The sequence below is a fragment of the Colobus angolensis genome, unplaced genomic scaffold, assembly GCF_000951035.1.
Source record: "Colobus angolensis palliatus isolate OR3802 unplaced genomic scaffold, Cang.pa_1.0 Scaffold190, whole genome shotgun sequence".
Lineage (NCBI taxonomy): Eukaryota > Metazoa > Chordata > Mammalia > Primates > Cercopithecidae > Colobus > Colobus angolensis.
The window spans coordinates 210814-223531 of NW_012115044.1; the positions used below are offsets into that span (position 1 = coordinate 210814).

Sequence of the window (12718 nt, forward strand, 5' to 3'; positions counted from 1 at the left end):
CCTTGGAGGAATTCTATCGTATCTTGGTTATGAATTTTATTTTTGCTGCAAAGATGGGAGAAATTTACTGTTTCCTTCCTACATTCCCTGCTCCTCTCTCCCTTTTGAGCACTGGTGGGGAAGATGCCCTTAGACCTCAGGTATCCCCAAGCCTGACTTCCAGCAGATATACTTGTGGCAAGGCCCAGCCTACTGGACAGCCCACTCCTGTAATGCAGAGAGGCCTCTTATGCCTTTAGCTTGGCTGTGGCAGACCACAACTGTCACCTCCTCCTCAGTCAGAGCCAGACGAACCAGAGGAGGAAATGGGTCAAACTTGGCAGGCTGGTGCATCCTCTGCCCCTACAGGGGCTGATTTCTAAAGTGGTTTCATTCTAGCACCACATCTGTGACTTCTGAAGGCCACTGGAGAGCTGAGAATTGGCCACAGGCCAGGAACGTAGGTGTCACTGGCCTTAATGACCTTGTGTTGACTGGGATTGAGATAGGGCTGGGGTGAGATTCAGGAGAGAGAATGTCAGAAATACCCAGGCATAGGTGGCTAAGTAAATATGAAGGTTTCTGTCTCCGAAGGCCCTGATGGGTGGGTGCTCTTCCAGAGACCACACTCACCCAACCATACTCCCTTACACGTGTGCACAGACTCAAACCTGCACACACAACACCAAGTGTTCCTGGCCCTGTGTGGATGTTGCACCCCTCTCCCGCTCTGTTCTCCCGGGAACTCCTACTTCTCACTTCTCCCCACCCCCGCAACGCCACTATGGCAGTCCTCACACCTAACCCCAAAGTCCAGCCTTTTCACCAGCCCCAGCCTCTCTAGATTAGAGCTCTCTGGGGACCAGGACCTTTTGAAAGGAAGAAAGAAAGAAAAAAAGGAGAAAAAACAGAAAGAAAGTGGGAAACAGAAGAATGAAACCGGGAAGGGGCAGTGGTGCCTTGAGCTATCTCACTGCATTACAATGAATATGGACTCTATTAAGCTCCGTTCTGCCTGTTAGTGTTTCCCGGGGCAACACAGCCCCCATATGGCAAGCATGCAGCAGATTAGGGTAGGCCCCAGGGCCGCATTGAAGGCCAGTGGCTTGACTGGCAGTTGAACCCCCTCCCCACCTCCCCCTACTCCTCACACTTGACACTGCTTGTGTTTATCTAAAGCAAGGAGGGGGGGCCATTTGAAAGGTTTTTGTCCTGGCTCAGAGAAGAGAGAGGAGGAGGCTGGAGGTAGGGTGGAGAGAGGGAGGTTGAGGGAGGAAGGAGGGTGGAGGTGGGGTAGAAAGGGGAGAGGCGAGAAAGGAAGGCTTCATAAATATGCAAGAGGAGCTCTGAATGAAGAGAGAGAAACAAAGCAGATGGAATTCGTGTTAAAGAACAGCACAATCACCCTGTTTTGAGCCCTCCAAAAACAAAACAAAAAAAGAGAGAACGGCCTTCTAGGAGTGTAGGAGCTGCGTTTATCCAATTAGCAGGGTTGTCAAATTGAATTTATATGGAACAGAGGTGGAGGAATTGAGCCGGGAGTGTAGAAGAAAGGAAGTGGTTTTCCTTTTCTTTCAGTTCTCCAGTTTAGCAATAAAACCCCTCACACCATGGGTAGATTTGTAGATTTTTTTTTTTAAATCTCTTAAAAGAAATGAGGTCATTTTGGGGAAGGAGTATGAGTGACAAAACTCCCCAGTAACTTTTTCCTCCAGTGCTGGAGTTGGGAGAGGATTAGATGTGTTTTACCAAAAGCTCAATGGGCAAATCAAGAGATAAGACCCCTTCTCCTTGACTGAGATGGCAGAGGTGGCTTCTCTCTATGGGGGGTTTCTCCCCGAGGAAAGATGCTCTATCCTGGCTCCTTCCCTTTCTGCTTGCCTTGATGGTGAGTGGAAATAGGCTCTGTTTGTTAGCACCTTGTTATACATTCTGGGTTCAGTGAGAGGAACCCAGGTTTTGCTCAACTCCCCAAAATGCCACTTTGATTATATATTCCCACGCTCAAAAACCATCATTAACTCCTCTCCTTCTGTGGTATGAATTTTAAACTCTTTTCTCTGGTCTTCCACAGTAAGACCCAATCTCAGTGTCCTACCTTGTCTCTTTTCTTTCTTCTGGGTAAGTCTCCAAAGTGGGGTGCAAGTACCAAGGGGAAAAAATATAAGCAATTCTGTTGATTGCTTATATAAGTAGTAAGATAACAGTAGAGATTCCCTTAATGTTTTTTCTACCTAAAAAAAGGAATAGGAAAGAAATTCAGCTTTGCTAATATTTAATATAGGGGTTGGCAGTGGCACATTTGGTCTGTACATTAGGCTGTCATGTGTCACAACAGTGTCCCAGGCATCTCCATGGGTAAACGGCTTGACAGTGTGGAGGCCTCACTCGTCCATTCACTCCCCAGTTTTCCTGTTCTCCCTTAAGTGGATTTACAGATTATATTATTTAGTTTAACTAAATTAGCTCTCACAAAAGGACAAGTGGCTTAAAGAGATTGCTACAAAGAAACTGGGTTGAAGAGAAGGCTGATAATCCAAGCACATGCAAACAGGAAGAAAACAGCAGAGCTGACCCTTTTCAAGTCACAGGAGGGAGTAAAAACAATGATAATGGAATCACTTCTGATGAGAAGTCAACAAAATAATTAACAGTCAAGCAGACTATTTGAAAGAGATTACACCCATATCATTAGCGATGATACTAATCGTAAATAGGCGTTCTGCCTTAAGGTATTAGCTAATGATATTTTAAGACAATCATGGTTAAGGAGTTATTAAAATATGGTTTCATTTTTACCTACTCTTTTTAACATTTTAGTTCTGCAGTACATGTATTTATAAGTAAAGAAGTATGCACATATTAGGGATGTTTCCCCAGAATATTTCACTCAGGTGGTCGTAGAATTAGGGAAGCTTGGAGACCACTGTTACAGATAAAGCCAACTGCTTGGCACACCACCCTCACCACCCTGCAAACACAAGACTAGCTTTCCCACCAGGTCAGTATCACCTTCCTGCTGTGCCCTCATCCCCCTTGCTTGTACATACCTCAAGAGAGGCCCAGTTTCAAATCCTATTTCCAGAACACCTTCCCTTAAGACCTGAACTGAAAACTCTCTTCTGCCTCTGCTCTCATTTGCCACTTCACATTGGTGACTAAACTGATCAGTGAACGTATTAAAGAATGCTAAAGCTGTTACAGGAGAATAATCACAAAATGTCAGTGGTTATGTGCAACAATGGTTTATTTCTTCTTATGTTACATCTTGAGCTAATTGCTTGGATCTTATAGCTAGCTGTGCTTTCTGAACCATGTGACATATGGTCACCAGACTGGCGAGGCAAAGATGGAAGCAGCTGTCAATCTCTTAACCACCATGGCCCAGTAGTGACATGTGAAGTTCACTTACACGTGTTCATTGGCCAGCACTAGTCACATGGCCCTAAGCTCACTGCAGAGGAGGCTAGGAAATGAAGAGGAGCTTGTGGATATTTGCTGGGTGCCAGTGGATTTATGTCCCAAATATTGCTTTACGCTCCTAAGGACTAAATCCATTTTCTAGTACTCACAGTACCTTGCATATTGTGTTGTATTTGGTAGAGTATAGCAATATTTTTTCTTCCCAATAATATTAATAATTAAAAGTCAAGGCACACATCGTTTGTTCATAGAAGACTCATTCACAAAATTTGGATGAGGAATAAGGTAAAATATAGTTAGAGGCTGGCTAGAGCATGACTCATACTTAAAAACATAAAACCATTGTTTTTTTCTCCCGTATTTGACATCAGAGTGTTCTGGGTAAATGTTCTAGATATTAGTCTGGAACTGTGCTGTCTAATGGGGCAATCACTAGCTCTATATGGCTATTTAAATTAAATTTAAAGAGAATTAAAACTTCAGTGTCTTCGTCACATTAGCCACATTTTGAGAATTTAATAGCCCTGACTGGCTAGTAGTTATCTAGTGCTTTAGACAGCACAAATATAGAACATTTCCATCACTGCAGAAAATTCTACTGAAGGGGTCTCTGCAATGAACAGTAGGAGATTTTCATAGATTAGAATGTAGATGATGAAAGGATAAAAATGATCACACAAAGTTACTGTTGTAGACAATGATCCAGGTCACATTATTCTTATGTATAAGGAAGTAAATTCAGAAACATTCTAAAATTGGCTTTGAAACCGTTTCTAGCCAGTTGGTTAATGTGGCTCCAGAAACAATTTGCTAGGAGGTAGTGTTAAGATAGTAAAAGGAGCACTGGACTAGGAGTGAGAAGACCTGACTTGTAGCCCTAAGTCTCCCTTCTGAATTAGCTGGGAGACCTTCTACAAATCACTTAGACTCATTCAGCCTTGACACATCATTCGTAACACCCAAAACACATTAGGCGTTCCTCTAGGATACTTTTTTATTTTCTCTGAGGTCCCTCTGAATAAAAAAAAAAAAAAATTTTTTTTAATTAGGTCTGTGTGTCAAGTACAGCTTTTTAAGTAAAAATGACCTTTGTTTTTTGTATATATTTAAAGGTATACAACCTGATGTTTTGATAAGCTTTCTTTCTTTTTTTTAAAGATAGAGTCTTGCTCTGTTGCCCAGGCTGGAATGCAGTGCAATGCCTGTCATAGCTCACTGCAACCGCAAACTCCTGGACTCAAGTGATACTCCTACCTCAGCCTCCTCAGTAAACCTTTCTTAATTCCTTCTCCTAAGTCTATCTAAACTCACATATTCAGCCCTCTGAAAACTAAATTCATTTATTTCCCCAATATTTGCCTCAATGCCTCTCTTCTGTGCAGGGGTACTACCCTCTTTCTTGAGATAGGGGGCTGCCAACACTTGCACCCCAGACACTTGGCATCACCTTCTAGGAGCAAAGCTTTCTCTTTTAAGACAATTGGGAAAGGTGATTCTTACTCTGCAAAATTGGGAGCATGCAAAAAGAAAAGTAACTTGGAGCAGGATTTTTTTCTTTTTCATGTAGCTAGTCCCTCTCAACCAATGGAACAAAAGACTTTGTCAGATCGTATTCTTGCCACTAGAAGAATGCTTTTAAGAAAGTCTCTTTGTGCTATCTGCTACATCACACTCTCTCCTATTCAGCTCACCTTTGTTATCGGTCTTAGGACATCCAAAGGGCATGTTTTGTGTTTTAGATCATAGAAGCTTCCCTTTCTGAGACAGCTGCCGTGCCTTGGCACGGGTGTCCGGGGGATGAGCTGGCGGCTTTTTTGTGGTGTTGTCTCACTCTTGGTCCAGTTAGTCAGCCAGCCCTCTTGGGAGGAAGTGGAGCTGGCCTCCTCCTGATGATGATTGACTCTCAGTTGTTTGTAATTTTCTCAAAAAATAAATACTCTGAGGCTACAGTTTCTCAGGATTGGTCTTAACCCCAGAGTGTGTTTTGTTGTTGTTGTTTTTGGAAAGTTTCAAAAACATCTGTTTGGAAGAGATTATTTCAGTGGAGAACATGTATGTCAGCAGTTAAATGTCTCAGACCCATTTTCTTTCTTTTCTTGTGTGTCCAAATAACCCTTTAAACTGTCAAGTACCTAGGCCTCAATGAGGAATCAAATGATTTTGATATTTTTTTCTTGATTTCTCCCCTTTTTCTCAGAAAATGCCTAAGGAAAATAAGAAGGGATCTAGATATATTTTGTACTGCCAAGAAAAATAATAGGCCTTACTGTTGCCTTCACCCAACTTTGAAATTGTACTTTGTTCATTTCATAATGGGACAACGTTATACTGCTATTAGGTTCTCTAGCTTAAGCCTTACTTGCCTTTTTTCCCTGAACATTAAAATAAAGTTCTCAGATAACTGAAATTTCTAGAATTATCTTTCTAAACCTAACTCACTAGGTAACTTGGTTCAAAAAGTAACTCACTTTTCCCAGATACTAAATAAAATACATCATACTTCCAGTGACCAAGCCCCCACCGTTCCCCAAACATAGTCATATTTTTTGGTCATAGTTCTGCTTTTACATGAATGAGACCCCACGCATCCTGTTTTGGGGTCCTTAAAATGGTACTTCTTACAACTCTGTTGTGGGGATTAATGGGTTAACTCCATTCTCCCTCTCTGGATACCTGCACCTTCTCACTCCCTCTCAGTCTCAATTCTTTTCTCCTTGTTGTTTTTGAAAGCAGGATGGTGGCTGGCAGCAGCAACAGGATCCGTTTCCATTTTGAACCTTATAAATTACGGAGGTGCAGAAGTAACAGGAATTGTTTGGCTGCTCCTCGTTAAGCAGGAGGGGGTCTGGGCTGAATTTCCTCAGTAAAATCTTTGTTGCTTTTACAACCCAAACACCTTTGTAGCCACACAGTACTCAGATAAGAAACAACCCTCCCATTCCTCTTTGTCTGCTTGTCCTCTTTTGCCCTTCATTACTTTATGTTCATTTTCTGTCTCCCTACCTCCCTTCTACCCTTTCTTCCTCCCTCCCTTCCTTCCCTCCTTGGGGCATGGAAGGAACATTTGCTCTCAATTTCCTTAAGGGGCTGGGGAAATTGGGGCATGACTTGAACAAGCTAGTTCCCTAAAATCCCATAACTGGGAACTCATGCAATGATCTATATAAATACCTTATCTCAGTGGGGAAAAACAAATTAGAGAAGTAAAGCAAGTATCTGGAAAATTGAGAGGAAACCAAAAGCTTACTTTTCAGTGTAAGTTTTCCCTCTAGAAATCACTGTTAAAATGCCCCACTGTTCTACATCAACTCTGTTTGCTAAACACCCACTGGGTACAGAGCCCTGAGAGGGGGAAAAAATGGGAAAAAGGCTACTATTGTGATTAAAAGCACGGAGTTTTGGAATCAGCCCAAACTGGGTTTCAATCCAGGTCTACTGTTATGCGATCCTGGGCAAGTTAACTTCTGGAACTCAATTTTCTCACCTGTAAAATGGGGATATAGTCCTCGCCTTACAGGGTTGATGAGAAGGTTAAAGGAAATACGTTGTATAAGAGCTTAGTGAGTTCCTGGAGTAGCGGCAGGCACCCCCAGCTCTCCACCACCACAGCCCCTCCCATTTGTACTCACATCCTTTGCAGCTTTCATGAATTTTACTTTGCCAATAATATGACCCTTTGATTTACTGGATTGTTTGAAAAAGAGCGAAAGCTCCCTCTCTACACCAACGGGAAATTATCTTAACTTGCTAGGAAATGACTTTTGAAAAACTTGTTTAAAAATGTTCTTTCAAATCCCTTTTAGAAAATGTCCCCTTGTCCTATCCCAGAGTAGTCCTGAAGTCTTGTGAAACCTCTGATGTCGAAGTCATGGGCAAATGGAGGAAATACGAACCATTGGGAAAGAACTCTTGGAAAACATTCTGAGCATCCACAGAATGCTAGGGGCTGGGGCCCTCCATCTGGTTGGAAAGGGTGCTCATTGAGCAGTGTGCATATGGCCATCTTCACTCCCTCAGCAGCCAGGCGGAAAGCCAAAGGACTACAGGTCTTGGGGAAGGGAAAGGTTTAGGTTAATCCCAAGCACTTCCCAACACAGAGCAACAGTCCCCGGTGTCAGGCATGTTGGGTGTCTCCTGTTTCTTACAGCAGTCTCTGCGGGCAGCCTGAACTCCAGGACTGGCCAGCACAACACATCTCTCAGTTGAGAAGCTTAACTACTTCTCCAGAGTTTTAAACGGTGACAGTAAATCTTTGAGAGAGTCTCTGGTTAGGTAGATTGATCTAGAAGAGTTAATGTTTTGAATGTATGTCACACTTCTAGAAATATACTATTAATATTGCCACAGGTGAATGATCCACTGTGCAGATCACTGGAATGTCGCCTTCAATGTTATCCAAACTCATTTCAATGCCTCCCTGCCTAATAAGGCTGTTGATACCCCATCCTTGTTTGTTAATGTTCTATAAACCCATCAATGAAAAGCACAGAAGCAAAATCTTGGTTTTGGTTGTGATAGAAGAGTGTGTGTGTGTGTGTGTGTGTGTTAGAATATACACTTGCCCATGTGATTTTGATAAATCATGTAAGGACCATAGCTTAAGAAAGACATAAAAGAACTGCCTTCTGGAACAGGAGATGCTACTGTTCTAGGCAGAGAGGGTGGCTGATAGCTGAGGTGTGTTGTCAGATGGCTGGAAGTGCAGTGTGGTCTGAGCCTCAAAGCAATGTTGTTCTGGGTGGAGATACAACTTGGGTAATCAAGAGTGCAGATTTTGTAGAGACGGAAAAGTTCAAAATTTCTAGCACCAGGAGCAGAGAGAAGTAGGAGCTAGTGAGTGAAGTGAAAACAAGGCTCTGTGCCCTGAGAAAGTGAGGGATCTTGGCTGGCTTATGACTTTGGGCTGTGTTTGTACCTGTGGGAGTAGATGTTATGGACAAGCTGAGGAGAGTTAGGGTGATTGCAGGAATAAAAGGGAGTTTACAGGGATATAGGCATAGAGCTGGGGTGAGGAAAATCAGAGCAGGAAATATTTCATGAGTCACTGAGACTCTAGGATTCATTCACTAAGTAGCATTCCCTGCAAGGGCATTCAGTATGCATCACACACACAGCACTGCTGTTCCACAATAGTCTGCACTAACCACATGGCAGGGCACATGGCTGTGACCAGCTGGCCTTTTGCAAGCAAACGGTAAGAATAATCTCATTTGTTCTAGCATCTGTGCCAGATAGTCACTGTCCTGTGCCATGGATATGGCTGCAGGCCTCAGCCTCTCTGTATCCACTGCCCCTCATCCTTGTTGCTGTCCATCCACTGGGCAAAACTCCAGCATTCTTACTACAATAAAATCACCTTCTAGCTAGAGAAAGAGCTCAAGGAGGCAACTTATAAGAAGCTTCTTTTAGATGAGAAATGGCATGATAGTGTTCTTTGGTCTTCCAGCAGCATGACCAGGTCTCTACTTTGAATGTTGCCAACAGGGAACAAGGGACAAAGCCAGGCCCCGTGGCCACCACAGGTGCACCCCAGGCATCCTCATCATGGCCATTGCTTTCCCTTTCTCTCTTACAGCAGAGTGTTGCCGGGGACGGCAGTATCTCTTTATGTGACCCTGGAGGCTTATGGAACGTTGGCTTCAGACCTTTGTGATACACCATGCTGCGTGGGACAATGACGGCGTGGAGAGGAACAAGGCCTGAGGTCACACTGGCTTGCCTCCTCTTAGCCACAGCAGGCTGCTTTGCTGACTTGAGTGAGTGCTTTCCTTCCCTTTCCCTGGCCTTACAGTCAAATGGAAACATTCCACATTCTACAATAACTCTTTAAAAAGGCCTTCTTTACCTGGATTTCAAAGAACAGTTGATTCCCATTGGCCTTCAGGGACAGAAGAATACAAGATGAGACATGATCCCAGCAACATCATATTGGTTATAGTTTGGTATTTGACTCATTTCAAAGCTATACCAGAGGAGGAGGAGGAGGAGAAGTAATAATAATAACTGCTCTTTGTTGTGCACTTACTGTACAATGTCATGGCAGGCAATTTGCACATATCGTTTGCAAGCCTCATGACAACCTTGTGAGACAAGCAATATTAGCTTCATTTTACAGATAAGAAACTGACACTTCACAAGGCTAGAGTCACGTGGCTCAGAAGTAGTGGCACTGGGATCAGACTCAGGTCTGTCCAAATGCAAAGCCCAAGCTCTTGCCTTTACAATACATTCTCACTCCACATCTACTCTCTGGGAACAAAGGCAGGTTGGGAAATGGACAAGAGCAGTAGCGTCGCAGAAAGACCAACTTCTCTGGTGACCACTTCTGGAAGACTTCCTGGGTGCAATGCTTCTAAAAACGTGATGTTGTTTTCTTGGGGGCATCAGTTCATTGCTGCATCCCTGTTCTTCCTCCAGATGAGGTCCCTCAGGTCACCGTCCAGCCTGCATCCACCGTCCAGAAGCCCGGAGGCACTGTGATCCTGGGCTGCGTGGTGGAGCCCCCAAGGATGAACGTAACCTGGCGCCTGAATGGGAAGGAGCTGAATGGCTCGGATGATGCTCTGGGTGTCCTCATCACCCACGGGACCCTCGTCATCACTGCCCTTAACAACCACACTGTGGGACGGTACCAGTGTGTGGCCTGGATGCCTGCGGGGGCTGTGGCCAGCGTGCCAGCCACTGTGACACTAGCCAGTGAGTCTGCTCCTTTGCCTCCCTGCCTTGGTGCAGTCCCTCCTCGTCTCTTCCCACCCTGAAGCCCCCACCATTCATGCTGCCTCTTGTTAGTCTTAGCATAAAATGGTCCTTAACTGCTGAAATGTCAAATCAGAATGGTAGCTGCCTAATAATGCCCAGTCATGGGGGACCCTTGTGCCCTTGGAAAACCTCACTCCAAGTAGAGGCTATATCTGGAGTGAGTGTCTACAGAGAGGGGAATTGGTCAGTGCTCTTGACATGGCAGAACTGTTCCCTGGGCCCTGGAGCAGGGCCATGCCGTGCCTTCCTACTTGGTCATCTGTGGCTGTAGGTGCACTGTCCCAACTGCTCATGCCCCTTCCAGTCCCCTCCCTCCATTCTCACCACAGTTACAGTCGGAGCAGGGAGAGACAGGACACCAAGAGACATGGGCAGGGCCATATGCAGTGTGGACAGAGCCCACCCAGCCCAGACTTGGCCCTCTGTCTCTCTGTGAAGGGCAAGCATAGTCCAAACACCTGGAATATAAATACTAGAACATAATGAAAAGGAAACTGCGTGGCAGAGGGATAAAGGGATACAGAGAAAAGAAACAAGAAAGAGATGAGGTGACAGTTTGGAGCAAGGAAAATGCCAAGAGAAGACTTCACACTACCTTTTCTTTTTCCGGTTTTGCCATTCTTTTATTCATGTTGTTACACTCAGTATAGGATAGTTTATTAAAATCGTTATGTCTGTAGACATTCTATTTGTGATATAGAAATTGTGTCATCTCTGACCGCTGTTTTTTCCTGTTATGTGACAAAGAACATAGGTCCTCAGACCAACATGTGGAAACCAAGTTCCAAATGGCTTCTAAGGTCCCTCCCAACTGAATAATTCCGGTAGATTCCATTTCCATGCACTCACTGATGGATCGCCCTCATGGCCGCTCTTATTTCTTTTATGCTTGTGAAAGGCATAGTTTTTACAAAATTACTTGAGTGTGTATTATAAAGATTCAACAGAGCAAAGTAAAGGCCAGGTGACTTCACATAGTCATAGCTGGTAAGGAGGAGCCTTACCAAGACAGGTGTTTCTAGTTGCCATTATACTTATTCTACCTTACGAGGACCCATTGTATGAGGCTAGATGGAAGTGAGTAAATAGACGTCCTACCGTTGCATATGACTGCCACTTGGTGTGCTGTGTTCCAGGCACAACACATATACTATGATTTTCTACCCATTGTATGTATGGGCACATGAGACGTGATGGATTCAACACACCACTGAAGGCTGGAGAGCACCCCTGATACCCATTCTTATATGCTGAGCCTGTGGCCAGGAAACTTAAAGAACTGCCTCCAGTTTGGCCCCTTTCCTGGCGCCTGAGGTGTAGAAAATAGGGAAACTTGTTGAGACTTTAATGGTATTTGGATTTAAACTTTGAGAAGATTTCCAGGGCTTGTTCCCTCATGACTCAGCAGCACCCCCTTATCCCTGAAAGCTCTGCTTTGGGCGTCCACGTCGCCATCATCATCATCATCATCATCACCCTTGTGGATGGCGTGCTTCCAGGAGGTTGGCAGTGCTGCATCATGGGGCTTACCTAAGGCAGCAAACTTTTGAAATGCCCGTCTATCCAAGGCAGCTGGGTTCCCTGGGGTGTGTGAAGCTTTCCCGGGAGGGATGGAGAAGCAGTAACGGAATGGAGGAAAGCCCCTATGTGCCCTCCGGTCCCCAGATCCCTGGAGGAGGTTCACTCTATGAGTCAGTGGAATGGAGGCTACCAGGATTCTTCTTTTCTTGGGAAAGTCAAGCAGCCCTGCCCTTTACTCAGAGGGAAGGCAGAGTGTGTCCTCAGCTGTCTCCCTGAGGGGCCAGGCTGACACTGAGCTGCATCTCGAAGCCCCCCCTCACAATGGAGCCACTCCTCTTTGTGGCAGAAGGAGCACCCATGGAATCTGAGTGCCTGGCCTCTGGGAAGCAGCCTGTGAGTGCTCAGGGAAGGAGGAGGCCTTCCCTTCCAGCTGTGCTTGTTGGGCGGGGGCTGTTCTGAGGCTTGGGTGAGGAAGGTAGACAGTGCAGAGGTAGGTCATCTCATCAAGTCAAGAAGGGCTGAGATCAGAACTACATTTCCTATCATTGTACCCTTCCCACCTCCACTTTCATATTTTCACATTGTGATTGCATTATAGAATGTTCAGGATATATAGAAAATAATCTCTCCTAAGCCTGCTATCTTCATATAACCACCACTATCATTTTGGAGTATGCCCTTCCAGTCTTTGTCCCTCCTCATGTTTTTATATTGTGATGATACTACAAATATACAAGTTCTTTTCTCTCTCTTAAGCATTCTCCATTGGCCATATGACCATGTTTACTTTTTTATTGCATATAAAATGTATACAAGGCCTGGCACATAGAGATCAGAGATAATTATTACAATATGGCTTACACCTGTAATCCTAGCACTTTGGGAGTCTGAAGCAGGAGGATCATTTGAGGTCGGGATTTTGAGACCAGCCTAGGAACAAAAATTAAAAAAAAAAAAAAAAAGAAATAGCCAGACATGGTGGCGTGCACTTGTATTGCTAGCTGTCTCGGAGGTGGGAGGACTGCTTGAGCCCAAG

At 44.5% G+C, this 12718-nt stretch overlaps 1 protein-coding gene across 1 annotated transcript in view; it reads left to right on the forward strand.

Annotated features, from left to right (window-relative positions):
- The window catches only part of BOC (BOC cell adhesion associated, oncogene regulated), a 79428-nt gene that overhangs the window by 33456 nt on the left and 33254 nt on the right, over positions 1–12718 (forward strand). Inside the window, exons 3-4 of the mRNA XM_011940575.1 lie at positions 8981–9158; positions 9820–10098. Coding sequence (XP_011795965.1) covers positions 9062–9158; positions 9820–10098 — 376 coding nt within the window. The 5' untranslated portion in view covers positions 8981–9061. The remainder of the gene's footprint in view (positions 1–8980; positions 9159–9819; positions 10099–12718) is intronic.